The sequence below is a fragment of the Taudactylus pleione genome, unplaced genomic scaffold, assembly GCF_031769625.1.
Source record: "Taudactylus pleione unplaced genomic scaffold, aTauple2 ptg000224l, whole genome shotgun sequence".
NCBI lineage: Eukaryota > Metazoa > Chordata > Amphibia > Anura > Myobatrachidae > Taudactylus > Taudactylus pleione.
Window position 1 is genome coordinate 579,900 of NW_028284626.1, and position 19,548 is coordinate 599,447.

General features: G+C 42.1%; 1 protein-coding gene across 1 annotated transcript; it reads right to left on the reverse strand.

Annotated features, from left to right (window-relative positions):
• Window positions 1–11,445: 11,445 nt before the first annotated feature.
• Window positions 11,446–16,084, reverse strand: LOC148517299 (uncharacterized). The gene is made up of 2 exons (XM_088478898.1): window positions 16,000–16,084; window positions 11,446–12,278 (listed from the first exon to the last, which is right to left on the reverse strand). Exons 1-2 carry the CDS (start codon window positions 16,082–16,084, stop codon window positions 11,446–11,448), a joined length of 918 nt encoding a protein of 305 aa, XP_088335024.1.
• Between the last annotated feature and the right edge of the window lie 3,464 nt (window positions 16,085–19,548).

A 19,548-nucleotide genomic window follows, 5' to 3' on the forward strand; every position in this document is an offset into this window, starting at 1 on the left:
AATTAGCACATCACATTTACCTATAGGGTTTACAAACATTTTTAAGAAAAAACAAGAAGTTTAATTGTTTTTGACATTTATTGTGAAATGTGATGTGTAGATGATATCACTGTTTTTGTCTTAATTACATAATAAAATAACAATAAAATCAAGCAATAATAGAAACAAAACCATACTTATTGAAAAAATCGTTAATATCTTGTTTTTTTTGTCTTCAAACTTCATTTTGTCGCTTTTCGCTTATAAGCTTATAAGTTGTTGTGTGTGTGCAATGTACCTTTAGACAGTATGGGGTTTAGGCCCTTTGTAAATTTCAGCTCCAGGCACATGTGGACCTTACAGAATAACATGATGTGATATGCAAAATCGGGAGTCATTTTCGTGTTCAGAAGCCAAAAATATACATATCACATAAATTTGTTAAAAAAGCTTTTTCATTGCGGACTTGTGTTATTAATCTGGCGATCGCAGACCTGTGTCACTGTAACACTTGTGTCCTCTTTACTGTGTCACTGTAACACTTGTGTCCTCTATACTGTGTCACTGTAACACTTGTGTCCTCTATACTGTGTCACTGTAACACTTGTCTCCTCTATACTGTGTCACTGTAACACTTGTGTCCTCTATACTGTGTCACTGTAACACTTGTGTCCTCTATACTGTGTCACTGTAACACTTGTCTCCTCTATACTGTGTCACTGTAACACTTGTCTCCTCTATAATGTGTCACTGTAACACTTGTGTCCTCTATACTGTGTCACTGTAACACTTGTGCCCTCTATACTGTGTCACTGTAACACTTGTGCCCTCTATACTGTGCCACTGTAACACTTGTGCCCTCTATACTGTGTCACTGTAACACTTGTGTCCTCTATACTATGTCACTGTAATACTTGTGTCCTCTATACTATGTCACTGTAACACTCGTGTCCTCTATACTATGTCATTGTAACACTCGTGTCCTCTATACTATGTCACTGTAACACTTGTGTCCTCTATACTATGTCACTGTAACACTCGTGTCCTCTATACTGTCACTGTAACACTTGTGTCCTCTATACTATGTCACTGTAACACTTGTGTCCTCTATACGATGGGCCTGAGTCAGAGCCGCTCGTAAGCGGCCGCTCGTTCGCTCTGAGCGATGTTTGCCCAACTGCGCATGCGTACGGATCGTAATACGCATGTGCGAACCAGTCAGTGCGGCCGAAAATCGCTTGTTCGCTAAATAGCGAGTGCCTGCTATTTTGAGTGACAGGAGGAGGCGTATGTGGGTGGTAACAGGGGAAGGTGCTTGAAAATGGGGAGTGGAGAAACGAACGCAGGCGTGCTTAAATGTCAAAACGGGTGTTTTAAGGGTGTGCATAATTAAAACAGCAGCGTCATTGACCACGTCACTGGGTTATTTTATAGCCAGAACTGCTCGCAAAATTGTGGTAGCAAAAACCAACCACAAGAATAGCGAGCAGTTCATACGCTGGTCGATGTACTCGATTAATCTAATAAATAGCGGACATGACGTAGGATGTGAGCGGCCAGGGGGCGTTTTGTACCAAAAAATGACCGCAAGTTTTGTTCGTTCGTTCAGACATAGAGGCGTGAACAGACCGCAAAGAGCGAACGGTTCATTTGAATAGCCACCCCTTTTTTCTGAACGAACGACCCCAAATAACGACCGGCTCTGAATCAGGCCCTAAATGTCCAATTTTTATTGTGGTTATTGTATAGGAACGCCAAAGAAGAGCAGTAAAAAAAAATCCACACCAACAAAGGAAACGATTACAAGAAAGAAACATGCAATGACACCATCAGAAACTGAAGGTAAATAACATTATTTACTTTGCTTTAAAAAATGTTGAACATTATACATAAAATGATTAAATTATATATATAAAAAAATATATACACAGGAGAAAAGAGAAAAAGAAGAATTTCTTTTGTTGAGGAAGAATATGACAGTGAAAGTGAACCAAGGACAGCGGACGCGGCAATAACCATATTGGACACAGGTATGCATGTTTAACCAAAATGTACAATGTATTTACGTAGTAGAAACATTGAATAATTATTGATTATAATTTTTAAGCTATAAAACTTAAAGGAGAGTTTTGTTCATTATGGTTGTGCTTGAAATAGTCAGTCAGAATTACAATGCAAACATTACCACACATTATTGTTGATATTATATGTCTCACCCTCTCATTACTCTAACCCTTATTTTCTAGTGTTAGTCGATGGTGCCCAAGTGCGCATGCGCACGACGGAGGAGGCTCCGTCGTGCGCATGCGCGAGACCCGAATAACAACGGCCAAGCTGTCATTATGGGTCTTGCACCAAAGTGCTGTCGATGTTGATTGAGAGCACGCCCCCTTTGGTGGGCGTGGCTGCCCAGACAGGCGTTCCCATGGGAACGCCTACCATCTGGGTCCGGCCCCACTGACATCACTAGTGATGTCAGTGGGAGTGCTTTTGGCTCTGATAGAGCCAAAATCACTCCTGAGCCTGCGGCAGCGATACCCTACTGCAGGGTCTCGTTTCAAGCCCGATGGTTGCGATGGTCTTGACCATCGCGACCATCATTTTGGCCGCTCGCTATAGCTGTGGGTGGTCACCCACAGCTATGCGAGCGGCCAGGAGGCCGCTCTAAAAAACCAGAGGGCTGGCCCTGATTCAGAGCGAGCGCTCTGTCAGAGCATCCGGCTCTGAATCAGGGCCTCTGTCCCTTAGTGCCTAAATCCAACCCTACCCCCAACTACATTAGTTAATTGGAGTGGGGAGCATTTATTACATTTAAGTCTTAGAAAGTTCATTCACGATCTAAAGAAAATTGCATTCTGGATATATATATATAAATTGGATATAAATATGTAAAAACTCGATATGGTTAACTTTTAATCTTCGTTGTGGTTAGTTCATCCAAAACAAGACAGATGTTCTATTCCCATAAAAGTATCTTTCATTGCTAAGACAATTTTGTCAATTAAAGACTTGTGGATAAAATGTAACTGTGAAATGGGGAAGCTGTGCACTTGAACACTTTGCTCCAAATGTACTAAGCTCTGGAAAGTGATTAGCTGGACAGTGATAAACTACCAGCCAATAAGCTCCTAACTATCATTTTTCTAACACAGCCTGAAACATGACAGTTAGCAGCTGAGTTGCTGGCTGTTTATCACTTTCCAGTGTATAACTTTTCACAGCTTAGTACATCTGTCCCTCAGGGACAAGCGCAGTGAGAATAGTAATCTTGTTTACTATGAAATGATTGCAGCATGATGCAAGATTATATAATATACTGGACTTCAACTAAGGTACAGGAAAATACTGTTTTCTTATTTTCAGTAGATTGTAAAAGTGTATGAGAACTCCTGTTATCTGTTGTGCTTACACCCAGCAGTATTTTTTTTTTAATGAACGCTTATGATTAACTCTGGTGAATATCCACAATATTTTTTGGGAAATCACAAAGCTGTCTCATCAATGAAAAAGACTTATGGAAATAGAACATCTAGATTGTATGTGAGTACAGTACACATTTGTTTAAATTAAACTTAAAATACTTGAGAACACCTATTGCATAGTGAGTGGAGTACACCACTTTTTATTCATCAACTCTTCATTGTGGGATTCTGCAAGAACTGATGATTACATAAAGGAAATCTGATTTAGTACATATTTAGTACACACTCCACTAGTGATTTTTCTTGGGTTATCAATATTCATAACAGAATATGATTTTATGACATTGGTAAAACATTAATATGTTGGAATCGTAAAGCAGAAAACACAGAAAGAACAGTTCCTTCTGACCAGGAAGAAACCGTAGGTGAAAGAGCAGCCAGGACTATAACCACAGTACAAGATTTTCTTGACACAGGTATGTCTGTTTCAAAATAATCAAAGACTATCTAACTTTCATTCACTGTACTGTTCTACATCGACATAATCACTACATACCGTTGTTATAATGTAATGTTATAAAATTTTCATTTTTGAAATTGTTTATTTTTTCTATTAATCAACATAAAAAAATATATATATATTTTTTTTTTTAAATATACTGTATGTATATATATATATATATATATATATATATATATAAAATTGTTTTTATAATTGCAGGAGGACAAAGTACAATAGATAGTAACATAGATACTGCATCTGGAGCATCATCCTCACCAAACTTGCAATCAAATGAAGAAAATGCACCTCAAAGAGAGACTATTAGTAGGGACCCAATAAATATTATACATAAAAAAAAGTAAGAAGTTTTTATTTTTTAATATCTTTGCGTTTATTTACATAATTTTAAATTTGTTATATTAATACTGCAATAATAGAGCATCGTGAATGGAAGGAACAGAAAATAAGAGAAGATCACAAATGGTTTGAACAAAGGAGAAGAGAAGATCGGGAATGGTTTGAACAAAGGAGAAGAGAAGATCGGGAATGGTTTGAATAAAGGAGAAGATCAAGAATGGATAGAAGAACAAAGGACAGAAGATCTGGTATGGATGGAACAACATTTTAACAGCCTGGCGCAGAGCATGAACCAGATTTCAAATATACAGCTAAATCACTCATGCAGTTGGAAAATGGTAGGCCAGTACTTTGGTCAAATGACTACAATGATTGATGTGCTTTTTAGTCATCTCCAACAGATGGACAGCCACTTTATCCATATGGTAGTGTGACAGCATCAAGGCAACACAAACACAAGATTGATTGCCAACCAACTGTAGCTGTTGACGGACAATATCAAAAGAAGATCCTCTGAAGTAGATCCACATCTACAAACTGAACAGGTTGTAATGCCATCAACATACAGTGTAGTCCAGCAAATACATGAAGAAAATAGAGAGCTTCAGATGAGGATGGAAATGGAACGGATGCAATTCTCAAGCCAGGAAGAACAGGACCCGGAACCAAGAACTGATGAACCATGATTTTTAAAAGTAAAATAGATTTTTGATTGTAACCCTATAAATATATTGATTTTTTGTCAGGGGTTGAGGATGTGTTTTGTTACACTCCTTTTTTTTGGTGGGGTAAAAGATGTTTTGTTGGGGGTATTTTTTTTTTGAGTTAGACTGGGCGTAAGGGTGCGCAGGACCCTGGTGCGCAGGACCCTGTGATGACAGCACACGGATATCGGGCTGAGAGTAGGACTTGGGGACCAGGTGCTGGTTGTTTTTTCTTTCTGGAAGATTGAAGTTTCATGCCATGTTTGTTTTCCTCTGCCGTTGTGTCCAGGAGAAGTGGGGCGGCATGAAGGGACCAGCCTGCCACTAGACGTGGAGGAACCAACGAGGCTGGCATAGAGCTGAAAAGGCGGTGGACAGACGGTAAGCGCAATATATTCTCTGGGGCTTCCCCCACAACATTTTGTTTTAAAATAAATACTTGAATAAAAAAGGGATAGTCATCATCCCAGCTTAAGGGATGCTCACTGTAATTACCATTACTAGAATACAAACAGTGGCCCTAATTCTACAAGTAACACAAGTGCAACTCTGCAGTCAGATGATTCTTTCATTCTTCGTATATACATCTTAGTTACAGTGCGTATGCAAACTAGTCACTAAAATAGGGAATGTGATTGCAATGTATACACAGGCCCACCTGGAAGTGATTGACACGAAGTATCATTGGTGGGTGGTGTGGGAGTGTGGTCAAGCAAGTGCAGGCGTGTCACTGTATATGAATAAAGTTGCAGGGGTGTGTATAATTTATCCATTGCAAACCTATATGCAGCCTGAGCAATCACTGTGTGAAGGGAAGGATTTATGTTGTGCTGCGTCTCTAAGTATTGAGCTGCGAGTGTATTGTGATGGCATTCATTTAAAAAACTTTTCAGCGTGTGCAGGATTGCTATCCGTGCTGAATCAAGCCCACTGTCAGCTTCCCAGCTACAGAATGCAAAATGTAGGCATGCAGAAGGTAAGTTTCAGAGGTTAAGGGAGTGTTAGGTCTAGGCACAACCGGTGCGTTAGGGCTAAGTTGCGGGAGGGGGATTTTAGGTTGAGGCACCACCAAGAGGGACTTGGGGTTAGGCACCCACGACAAGGGGGTTAGGCACCACAGTGGGGGAGTTAGGTACCATAGGGGGGAGGTTAGGCACCACTAAGGGAGGGTTCCAGTTAGGAGTTGGGGGAGAAGGGGAGGGTTAGTATACTTTCCATGCCCAGTCAGGATCTTCAGAGTTTGTGATTGCAACATCAGTATTTAGTGAGATACTTACCAGCCGTCAGAATTTCATACACAGAGCTATAGAAAATAGTTGGCTAAATATTTATTATACGAAAGAAGAACTGTTTCAATAATTTAGGACTGTGTGTTATTGTTTTAAATAACATATTGGAGTATAGTTAGATTTTAATCTTATTTTTTTTTCATAGCTAATAGAGGAATTTGAACTAGTGAAAATGGATTTAAAAAATACAAGTCAATATATAAAAAACATTTATACAAATACAATAACAAAATTATACAAAGAAAAACATGTAATGTATTGTTTAATTTGTCTTAAGCAAAGTATTTCTTTTTTATTTGCATCAATACGAAATAATGTATATTTCATATTTTTTAGCTTGTAAATAAACTAAAATGTTATGTTGATTTGCTAAATTTATGTTGATTTGCTTTGTGAATAAAACATGGCTTGCATTATTTTTTTAACTTTAAATAAAAAATAATAAACATAAGTCTTTATTGTATTTTTTATCAAGATATGTAATATCGACTTGCCATATAAAATTAAACATGCGTGTGTTTGTGTATACAAACACAAATGCAGGTCCGTTTATAGGGGCAGGTGACCCGTGCAATTACAAAGGGCGCTCCGCTCCTACCCCTGCTTACAGGAACGCTGGCCTCTGAAGCTACCGGAGGCTAAAGAAGCATTTACTTCAGAGAACAGCAGCATTCCCAGTAGTGCACTGCGAGGGTGAAATCATTGTTACCCACGCGGTGCAGAGCCTACCCTGCACACCAGATGGATAAAGTTAGATCAAGACAGAGGCGCAAGGCAGCAGCAGCAGTAGCGGCGCTCGGAGGTTGGAGAAGACAAAGTGGTCAGGTAAGTAATACTAAGTAGGCTGGGGGCGCGGCATATGGGGCACTACTATATGTGAAAAAAACAACGGGACAATGCATAAGTGGCACTGCAAAAGGGTCAAAGCTACAGGAGGCAGTGCATAAGGGCCAAAAATATAGGAGGTACTGCATAAGGGCCACAAATACAGGAGGCGCTGCACAAGGGCCACAAATACAGGAGGCGCTGCATAAGGGGCATAAATACAGGAGGCACTGCATAAGGGCCACAAATACACGGGGGCACTATTGCCTGAGAGCCAGTGGGGGGGGCAGCCTGTGAGCTGAAGGGTTGGAATGGCAAGGGAGGGGACTGGAGTGACACATGTAGGAGCTGAAGTGTGTATTAGGTGAACCTTGCTCTTTCAATGTATTTTATGTGGTTCTGGATTTCAAAACATTTAATTTACCTGCTGTTAAATTTTTTTTGTGACGGCTTCCACAATTGCTATATTGGACTCCACCAGGGATATTTAAAGAAGGCACTGGGACACGCTATCGATGGTTAATGGAGTGCACCCTTATCTGTGTGTGTATATATATATATATATATATATATATGTGTGTATTAAAAATGCCCACAGCAGAAAAGCAGGCCTACTACATATTTGCTTCTAAAGCTAGAGGCAGGACTAAAGACAGACGTCTATATTCAAAGGTCTGTCTAGATCTAGATGCCAGAACCCCGACGGATGGCTTCCAGAATGAAGGTAAGCAAAACTATAGTAGCTGTTAGCTATGGGGAGGGTTAGTTTTAGGCCCCCCATGAGGTTTAAGATTAGGCTAGGGGAAGGGGGGGATTATGTTTAGACATCCCCCTTGTAGGGTTAGGATACGTATCCCGTATATACAGTATGTGATTACAGGAAGCGTGTTTAAAAACTTTGATTAAAAACAAACAAACAAGGGTATAGTTAGGTATGAAAATGGGATTTTGTTAGCATTCTCTATTTGGTTTCTCGGTATATTATCTATCTAACTTGCCCTCTAATAAGGGACAGGTATGGTCGTTGTAAACGGGATGGCCGGCTATTTTTAGATGGTGTATGAAGGCAGAACTCGTGCATTCGCCTGGGGTTAGCCATCTACATTGCTGTCTGTTACATGGCGGATCTGGACAATTACGGGACTTAGCGAGACTCATCTGACTGATGTGACTTCTTGGTTGGCTTTTGTCGGTATTGTGACAGTGAAGGGAGATTGTTTACTTACTATGTATTGTGATCGGTATTGTCATAGTTATGGATGTTTATATGGGAAGTGGGCTTCAGACTGCACACCTTGAACATATATATATAATTGGAGGTTCTACCTGTGGAGACAATTGATATATGCACAAAAAAAAGAAGTACAGGTGCTCAACTCCAAATTAACTGTATATAAATACATTTTTGCAATGAATAGTTTTTTGGCATAATCTTGGCCAAGGTTATGGGCCTATCCACCGCTGCCGGGTAGGTCCCTAACATACTAGGATTCAAATCCACAGCGCAGGACACCCCCAAACTGGCCCAGCAAAGCCACCCCAGGGCACCGCCATAGTAAGAAAAGTGCAGTGTAAAAGAGATAGTTAAGAGCAGCCTAGGCTGCATATAAAGAATGAAAATAAAAAGTGAAGTACATATATAATAAACAGTGAAGGGTTAAAATGTGTTATAACACATTTTAACCCTTCACTGTTTGTTTACAACACACTATGGGCCTGATTCAGCAAAGGACACAGATGCGAATTTGCACGCACCCAGTTGTTTTGCACTGCGCATGCGTATGAGTGGCAGTGCACCCGCGCAAACTGCCCAATGCAATTGGATACCGATCGCAGTGAGCACGCAGTCTCATTGTACATTGATTGACAGGAAGTGACCGTTCGACCATTACAGGCACATTAATAATTAAGCCCCTGCGATGGAAGATGCAGCCTGAGCTCTTACTGTGTGCAGGAAGTTTAGCAATTCTGCGAGAGGGTCAGGTCAACCACTATTGTGTGCATGGGTCCGATGTAGAGACAAACTTCTAAACGGAAATCCCAGTGAAAAAATTGAATATATAAAAATCATGATACAAAGATCAGTAAATGATGAGATAATAAGTGAAGAAGAATCCAAATATGTAATTAAGTAAAATCCAGTTCTCCCAGTAATTTATATCTTACCAAAGATACATAAGGATCAACAAAACCCACCGGGATGCCCCATTATTGCGGGAACTGACTCAGTTTCCTCTAACCTATCACACTTCTTCGATTCATTTTTACAACCAGAAGTTATCAAACTAAAATCCTATGTAAAGGATACAATGGATGTAATTAGAAAAATATAGGGAATTAATCTTATGGAAGAAGCTTTTTTGGTTACAGCAGATGTAAGTGCAATGTACACCATTATTGACCATGAGGCAGGAGTTAAGGGTGTAGAATATGCATTGAGAAAGAATCCACTTTTTAATGATAAAAAGATAAATTTTATTAAAGAAGCCATTCATTCCAGCTATTCATTCCAGCTATTCATTTTACAAAATAACTATTTCTGGTTTGATGGACAGTTCTATTTACAACTTAGGGGGACTGCTATGGGCACCCGTTTTGCACAATCTTATGCCAATTTATTTATGGGATGGTGGGAGGAGTCAACAATATGGGAAAATAATGATTTTATTCACAATATAGTTTTATGGGTTAGATATATCGATGATATATTTTTTATCTGGAACGGGACAGAAGACAACCTTCTTTTATTTTGTGACATTTTAAAAAACTCTCTTAATATTAATTTAGTTTTTAACAAGAATAAATATGAGATTAATTTTTTAGACTTAATAATTTATAAAGGAGATAAATTAAACACCAAAAATTACAGTTTACAAACTGACAGTAACGCCACATACACATATACACCACCAGTAATCATCACCCGCATTGGCTAAACAATTTCCCAAAGGGCCAGGTTCAGAGAATTAGAAGAAATTGTACCAACGAAAATGTATTCCAACAAGCAGAACTCAAAAATAAGTTCATTGTAAAAAGATATGATACAAAATCAATTGAAGAAAAGATTGAAGAGATGAAAAAAATCCCCCAGAGAAATTTGCTGGAATGCAGAAAACAACAATCGCAGAATAATCATCCAAGACTCCTTTTCGTGTCCACTTTCAACAATCTGTATCATTCAGTGAACAGATTTTTAAAAAACATTGGCATATTTTAACCTTTTAAAAGATATTATTACCCCTGTACCTGCTTTCACATAAAGAAAAGCGTAAAATATGAAAAATAAATTGTGAAAAGTGCAATCCCAGAAAAAAGGAGCAATAGAATAAAAACCACTGGATTCCATTGATGTGGAAAGTGCATCCCATGTAGGACCCATCAACATCAAAAATGTAAGGAGACCTATTCATCAACAACCACGATAGGTTTTTAAAATACGGGATTTCATTACCTGTGAAAGCACTAATTGTATATACATTATAGAATGCATTTGTAATCTCCAATATATTTGAAAAACAAAAAGAAAATTAAAAGATAGATGGGGGAACATGAGCAGTATTAAAAGAGGGTACGAAAATTACACACTATCTAAACATTTTAAATTAAAACATGCATTTTCTACGTCAGGTATCAAACATATTATAGGTATTAAAAAAGTTGAGGGAAACTGGAGAATAAAAAAAATCAGATATCTGTCTAGCCAAAACGGAAATAAAAACCATATATGAGCTGAGGACCCTGGAACCTTTAGGGTTAAACAGCGATTTTGAGCTTAAATGGTTTTTATAAATTCATGAATTATCTTATCGGCTTCTTGTTTTTTTTAAATATTTTTTACTCATACTTATAAGTATGTAATCGTATGTAATGCTAGATGATTGTTCTCTATAGTAGATATGGAATTCACTATGACAAATGTATTCTCCTTTTATATATCATTTAAATGTTTATTTTTAAACCATGGTGATGTAATTTTAATGTGGGAGGTTTTTATTATCTATCCCATTTCTTATAGAAAAGTGTTGTCTCCTAAGTACATTACCCATCCTGTCTAAATAGATGGAAGGTCTTCCGCCCATACTGCCCATGTGACTTGATGGGCGTGATGCCACACACATGCGTGATACATTCCAGGCGTGTGGACATCACGTGAGCGGAACGATCCACGTGTTCACAAAACGCTCAATGGCGATGACGCACTTTAGATTATGTATTTCCGGTGCTCCACGACATGGTGGAAGCGTTTCAAGTGTTGGAACGCACTCGGTGGTAAAGATTCGATCGAGAATTATGGCCACTATTAGATTCTCCATTTTTAGGAATAGAGAACGGGAGCTTTAGCACTTATTCCTTTCATACCAAATTGGTTAATACTTGATTAGAATAAGTGGTTTCTCACCTGTGTGACTTCTCTGATGTGTAACAAAACTTAATTTCTGTGTAAAACATTTCCCACACTCAGAACATGAAAATGGTTTTTCACTTGTGTGACTTCTCACATGTGTGACAACAGATGATTTCTCTGTAAAACATTTCCCACACTCAGAACATGAAAATGGTTTTGCCCCTGTGTGACTTCTCTGATGTGTAATTAGATATGATTTCTTTGTAAAACATTTCCCACATTCAGAACATGGAAATGGTTTCTCACCTGTGTGACTTCTCTCATGTGTAACAAGTTGTGATTTCATTGTAAAACATTTCCCACACTCAGAACATGGAAATAGTTTCTCACCTGTGTGACTTCTCTCATGTCTAACAAGTTGTGATTTCCGTGTAAAACATTTCCCACACTCAGAACATGGAAATGGTTTCTCACCTGTGTGATGTCTCTCATGTGTAATTAGATGTGATTTCTTTGTAAAACATTTCCCACACTCAGAACATGGAAATAGTTTCGCACCTGTGTGACTTATCTGATGTCTAACAAGAGCTGATTTGGACGTAAAACATTTTCCACAATCAGAAGTGACTTCATCACTGCTATGATCTGTACTATGTGCAACAATATGTGAGTAACCAGAAGTACATTCTTCAAAAATAGAGGGATCAGATGGTATATCTGCACTAAGAAGTGATGGATGTATATTTAGTGTTATGTAATTTTCTTCCGGAGATCCTTGTGTGTGGTTATCTTCTAATTTAAAATCTGGAGACAAAACGAGATGTCCCTCTGAGGTCTTCCTTGTATTCTCTCCACCTGGTAGAAATAAAATAGTTATCCAAGTATCCCACAGAAAAGGCATCATTAATATTATTCTCACCCCTATTCCCAGAGGTTTGTGCTTAGTACAACATCATGCAGAACACTCTGGGCTTCTACTGTTCACACTCATACAAATAATATAGGAGAAGAAACAAACCTTACTACATAGAGCAGAACCCTAGGACTCTAGGTTCTTTTTACTATCCCAGGAGCCGGCCAGCCCTAGATAATGCCCAAGGGGGAACTTTCACCCGGTTCCCAAGTTCTAGGCAAAGGGTGATAGATCTATCCCTCACTTTTGACACAAAAGGCAGAAAAAATTCCTTAGTGCTAATAAAAAACGTACAAAATACTAATAGATTAAGGATGTAATATATCCTATATATAAATTTAATAGAAAATTGTATATTAGTCTATAGGGAAAAAAATAGCAGCTAAGTAAAATGAGGAGTAGTGATAGTCCCACAAAAAGTAAAAAAAAAGATGAAAACTGTGCTAATAAAGATATACGAACCCTGCGAGGCTGGCACTCTGTGTGGTTTCAATCATATATCTTGCTGTGGTGCCTTCCTAGAGTGTCTGCCCACTCAATATATAGATTCGGAGGTATAGGCGGCACTTATCCAGACTTGTAATAAGTATAAAATACGACCTTTCTTTCCAACTTTTCGGAGGGAGTACCTCCATCTTAAGATGGAGGTACTCCTTCCAAAACGTTGTAAATAATGGACGTATTATATACTTATTAAAAGTCTGGATGAGTGCCGCCTATACCTCCGAATCTGTGTGTGTGTGTATATATATATATATATATATATATATAAATAAATAAATAACTTTATCTGTCTAGTTATATAGCTCTACCTATTGTAATAAGATTGGGGCAGGAGGTCCCACTCCTGGGGTAGATGCAACCTGCAAACACACAGCAGTTAGGAAACAGTACACGAGTCCAGGGTTTTCCTACAAGCTAGCCTCAGCTAGTTTTTATTGTGCAGTATAAAATGGAAAATATACAAATAAATCCTAGCACTAAACAGATTCCCCCTCTCAAAGTGATAGGGCACAGTATTTAAAAGAGCCAAACTTGACACAGCTTATATGAGCCTCTCACAGCTGCAGGCACTAATTAGCCTGTTCTCAAGTTGAAGGCCGGAAAATCCCAAAACTCTCAAGCATAAACATACATTTCCTGAGGGTTTAAAATACATAGGTCAGAAACCTTGGAGAAATATAATTTGCCATTTAGCACTTTACCAGTGCTTCTGTCACAGTATATCTATTTTACAAGTCGTCCTGAGTGCTGATGTAGATGCTATATATTTATTCCTCTCCTGACTGGGAAAGGTAATTGGAGGTCACCGGGCGCAGTACCGGAGGCAAGCGTGGGTGTGCCAGCATTACCGAGTATCATGCATATGGTAGGGCAGTGAGAAATCAGGAAGCACCCATGTTGTTTGCAAATGAATAATATCAATTTAATAAGAATATACAAAGACAGAAAATATATATTTCAAAAAAATGATTCAAGACTATAAGAACTTCTAGCTTATATAAGCCTCATGAAATACAATAAAAAGCATAGATGCTGGTATCATTGCATTATCTACAAAGATAAAATTGTGAATAGGTATAGTATATAGACCATCTGTTTTTCATCTGGAATTGGTCCTGTGACCAGATGGCTGCAGCCTCTACTCCTGATCACAGATTACTGGACCTTAAGGTATCAGGGATCCCCGCTTACCATCAGTGACCGCTTGTCACTGACTCCAACCACTGCGCAGTGGGTGGGTATATAGCTGCCACCTCCGAACTCCCACCATCGTCGTTTCCGCTTTTCCTTATTTACACTCAGGCTCCTATCTCCAGCACCTGGAACCGCTTCTGCTGCGTATGCGTTAGCTAGCTGCAGCCACACCCCCCGATTGGTGTCGGCTGATTCCTCCTGATCCCACGCAAAGGACCAGGCTCTGCACGGTAGCTGGCAAAGGCCTTGAGCTTTGGATACGTTTGGATCAATCCAGAACAGCCGGAGAACGGAATAGCACTTTTTGCAATTCTGTTGGTCGCAAGATTCAGATGCAGTTGTACGGCAAAGATATTTATTGCTCACAGTCTTGAAAAAGATCTTCCCTTTAGCTTCACGGGGGTATAGCATACATAGATGATACAGCAGTCTTGATATTCCAAAGATATACAAGGTTGGACATTTTTACCAGGTATGCAGCCTTCTTTTATGCCACTCAAATACACATTGCCACTGGGGTAAGTCCGCCCTGTGGTTTCCAACCAATCACCTTAAGTGCATATCCTGTGCTGGCCACATGCACATTTAACATTGTCCCCTATTGACAAGGGGAAGTTATCACTCCCCTGTGCCCGAGCCTACCTGGTATTTTAGTCGCCACCCAGGAGTCAGCTCATCTAGGGCCGGGGGAGGTTTCCCCCCAAAAGCGTCTTCCAGGAATCTGCTAAGGGACCAAGCCTGCCACCCCTGCCTGAATCTGAGCTTCAGAGGTGGACAAGCAGGGTCCCTAGGCATGGTTTCCTGGCCACAGAGGGGAAGCTCTTTTGGAGCTCGCTGAGAACAATTAGCTGGCTGCATTAGCCAGCTTCCTATGCACCCTCCTCATACCACTTCCAGGCATGAGGCTGCATAGGTGGAACGTTTATTGCTCTGGAAGGGTCTGGAGGATCCAGCAGCCCACTGAGAACTCTGGATTCCTTGGCCATCCAGGGAAATCAAAGGTAAGTGCAATTTTCCTTAAATTATACATTTAAAATCGCTCCCGATCCCCAGCGTGCAGCTGCCATCCACGCTGGGAGCTGTGCTTCCGGCTCCAATCAGTCAGCACACAGCACCGCAGCCTCGCTATGTAGCTGTGGCACCAGGAGCTAAGCTCCCAGCCCCAGCATGGAACACTCAATGGCTCCTTATAGAAGACGCCATGCACCGAGGGGTTAACACTGCCGCGGCCATCTGAGGAGGTCCAGGCAGCGGAAGATCACATAAATACATTTTAATACACACCGGGCACTTAGCGCCAATAATACATTTAAATACTGAGTGCCTAGCACCTATTGTTACATTTAAAAATGGCGCCGCAGCACAGGGGGTTAACCCCTTCTGTGCCATGGCCATGATCCACGTGTGATGTGGGATAACCGGAAGCTGGCACTTGAATAAATTTGAATAGAAGCTAGCTCCTCCCCCTCTATACCCCCTACAGGTCAGACTAAATAAACTGTGCCCGAGGAGAGCTGGAAAATAAATCATAGAGGAGAAGAGAAGCTAGAACATACCTGAACAAATAAACATATATGCAAACAAATCAAGGAAACCTTGAAGAAAACATCTGTCCAAACCTGGAAGAACAATAGCGAATGCAGGTGGAACAGCACTATGTGGGCATCCAGTGTCCCCTGTGGAATCGGAGAAAGGGATTTATCGGTAAGTACCAAAATCCTGTCTTCTCCTTCATCCACTAGGGGACACTGGAGTCTCAGTACAGTGGGGACATCCCAGAGCTCACATCCCGGGCGGGAGAGGGCTAAGAACCCTGCAAAACAGCACGGCCATACTGTGAAGCAGATGCCGCAACTGTGTTAAAACGGGAAACATTTTTGCAAAAGTATGCCGGCCTGACCAAGAGGCCGCCTGACAAAGCTGAGTTAGGGAAACACCGAGGGCAGCCGCCCACGAAGGACCCACCGAGCATGTAGAATGCACTGTGATTGAAGTAATAGGTTGATTCGATGCAGCCAAATAGGCCTGTCTGATAGTCAGACGAATCCATCCTGAAATAGTCTCTTTTGAAGCCGGCCCACCAGGACGCGCCATATCATATCGAACAAACAGCGTATCCGACTTTCTGAGGGATGCAGTCCTATCAACATAAATCCGAAGAGCCCAAACCACGTCTAGGGATCTGGATGCTGAAGAATCGTCTTAATACACCGGAACCACAATCGGTTGGTCGATGTGGAACGCAGACACCTTAGGTAAAAAAGATAACTGTGTACGGAGCTCAGCCCTATCCTCCTGAAAAATGAAGTAAGGTGGACGACAAGAAAGCACCCCTAGCTCCGACACACGCCTAGCAGACGCGAGCGCCAAAAAGAGAACCTCTTTCCAAGTTAAACATTTTAATTCCACAGTCTGTAAAGGTTCTAATAGTGAAGACTGGAGAAAGGAGAGGACTAAGGAACTAATTCAGACCCGCTCGCGAGCGTTGAGCGCTCGCAAGCGGGTCGATGTTGGGCAAGTGCGCATGCGCACGACGGAGGCTGCTCCGTCGTGCGCATGCGCGAGACCCGGATAGCGATGGGCAAGCCGTCGCTCCGGGTCTCGCACCAAAGGGGGCGTGCTGTCGATGGTGACAGCACGCCCCCTTTGGTGGGCGTGCCGGGGGCGTGGCTGCCCAGACGGAGTTGTTCCCATGGGTACGCCTACCGTCTGGGTCCGGCCCCACTGACATCACTAGTGATGTCAGTGGGAGTGCTTTTGGCTCTAATAGAGCCAAAAGTACTCCAGGGCTTGCGGCCAACGAGACCCTACCGCAAGGGTCTCGTCACAAGCCCGATGGTCGCGATGGACGCTCGCTCGCACAAGCTGTGGGTGGTAACCCACAGCTATGCGAGCGGCCAAAAGGCCGCACTATGGAAAAAAAAAAACGCCCTGATTCAGAGCGGGCGCTCGTTCAGAGCGTCCGGCTCTGAATCAGGGCCTAAATCCAAATTCCATGGGGCCGTAGGAGGTACAAACGGAGGTTGCAACCTGCAAACCCCCTGTAGAAATGTCTGGACATCCGGCAATAATGCTAGTCTCCTTTGAAAGAAAATTGACAGAGCCGAAATCTGAACCTTCAAAGATCCCAGACGATGGCCCGCTGATAAACCAGCCTGTAGAAAAAGAAGCCTTGCTATCTTAAATTCTGACGGTGGCGAACTCCTGCGTTCACCCCAAGATACATACGCCTTCCGTATACGCTGATAGTGCTTAGACGTAACTTCCTTTCTAGCCCTCAGCCGAGTAGGAATTACCCTTGAAGGGATACCTCTTCTTCTTAGGATAGGCCTTTCAACAGCCACGCCATCAACTAATCCGCTTTAAGTTCTGATAAACGGACCCTGGTGCAGAAGGTCCTTCTGCAGAGGAAGAGGCCACAGGTCGTCTTATCAGCAGCCAACATGGTTGGAATACCACGCCCGCCTGGGCCAGTGTGGGGCCACCAACAGTACCTTTACCCTTTCTCGTTTGATTTTTTGAAGCTTACGAGAAAGAAGTGGGAGTGGAGGGATAAGGTAAACAAACTGAGACCTCCAAGGAGTTGTAAGAGTATCCACTGTCACCGCCTGTGGGTCTATTGTCTGTGAGCAGTAGAGAGGCCATTGATGGATCAACCTTGACGTCATGAGATCTACCTGAGGAAGACCCCAACGCTGAATCAGTTGTTGAAACACCTGTGGTTTGAGCGTCCATTTCCCCGGATGTCTTGTCGACTGAGGTAGTCGCCTCCCAATTTCTGCTGAAATTGCTACTGCTAATTCCTCTGCCCAGAGAAGAATGCGGCTTACCTCCCTCATGGTGGACTGACTCTTGGTGCCGCCTTGTCTGTTTATGTACGCCACAGCTATGGCATTTGTTGGACTGCACTCTGATTGCATGGCCCTTCAACAGGGGCTGTGCCATCCGAAGAGCATATAACACTGCCCTTATCCTTATGGGCAGTACCGCCTCCGGTCGAGTCCAGCGGCCCTAAAAGTGTCCTCCCCGAGTCACTGCCCTCCATCCTCTCAGACTGCTGTCTGTGGTGAGGAGAATCCATTCCCACATTGCAAACCTCTTGCCTACCAGTAAGTGTGAGGAATTCAGCCACCAATGAGAAATGTTCGAGCCTTGGGTGACAGTTGTACTCGCTGGTAAAGAAAAAAATGGGACCCTGACCACTGAGAGATGAATGGAATGGACGGGTATGGAACTCCAGTCTTGAATGGACTCGAAGGTCGCAAACATATTCCCCAAAGGAGGAATACGCAGGTGTACTAACACCCTGCGATGGCGTAGTATCAACCACACCATGTGTTGGATGGAGCTGTCTTTTTCCTGCGGAAGAAACACCCTCTGCTCCACCATGTCCAAAAACATCCCTAGGAAAAGCAGACACTGAGTAGGCTGTTGGAAATTCAGGATCCATCCCTCCTGCCGTAATTGAGTGACTGACGGAGCCTTGAGACATAGATCGTCCAAGTACGGGACTATAGTGACACCCTGAATCCGAAGAAAGGCCATCATTACAGCCCTGACCTTCGTGAACACTCTTAGTGCTGATGAAAGACCAAAGGGTGAAATTGAAATTGAGTCCCGCACTGCGTGATGAAACCAAATGGGAATGTGGAGATAGGCATGGTGCCGTGACTTGGAAGCGAACAGAGGTTGCTGCGGAAGAGTACTAACCACTGTACAATCACAGCCTCCCTCTCGAGACCTGCAATGACAGACTGCACGGACTCTATCTTGAACCTTAAGTTCCGCAAATAAAGTTGAAATGTTTCAGGTTCAGAATGGGTCTCACTGAACCGTCCGACTTGGGAACTACAACCAAGCTGTAATATAAGCTTTGACCCTGATTGTATAACAGTTTGTCTGCTGACGCCTGAAATTGCAAAAGCGAGCTCCCACCTTGGGGTCCCCCAGGGGAGAAGGTAGTGCGTCATGCCGGAGGCTTAACTGCTGGGAGGAAGATGCAGTGGCTCTACCCCTGCCTCTGGGACCACGGGACATAGCGGGAGCTACTCTGGAACGACCCCTGAATTTCCTTGGGATCCGCAAGGACCGAAAGGACGGTCCAAAGAGGAGTTGCAGATGGGAGATAAGTGGACTTAGCACCTGTGGCTTTAGAGATCCACTTGTTCTTATCCAAACAGAGCTTCCCCTGTGAATGGAAAAGCTTCCACAGCTCTTTTAACTTCCTCATCCGCCTGCCATTGTCTCAGCCACAGGGCTCTGCGGCTGAGATAGCCAAAGCCGAGGATCTAGAGGAAAGATAATAAATATCTTTTGAAGTCTCCCTGATAAAGGGAAGCAGACTCTGCAATCTGTTCCATTAAAGGAACCAGATCCTCCACCGGAACACCAGTTTTAAGGCCCTCAGCAAGCTGCGTAGCCCAAGCTTCCACAGCATTGTTGACCCAACAACTGACTAGTGCGGGTCAAGTTACAGTGTACCTAGACGTTTGAACTCGGGTTGTCTGGGGATAA

Excerpts from the sequence above, each read along its gene's own strand:
- LOC148517299 (XM_088478898.1), bottom strand. The coding sequence starts at position 16,084 with ATGGATTCGTCTGACTATCAGACAGGCCTATTTGGCTGCATCGAATCA. Across the intron at positions 12,279-15,999 it reads CAGTGCATTCTACATGCTCG|GTGGAGAGAATACAAGGAAG; the intron begins GTGGGTCCTTCG and ends TATTTCTACCAG.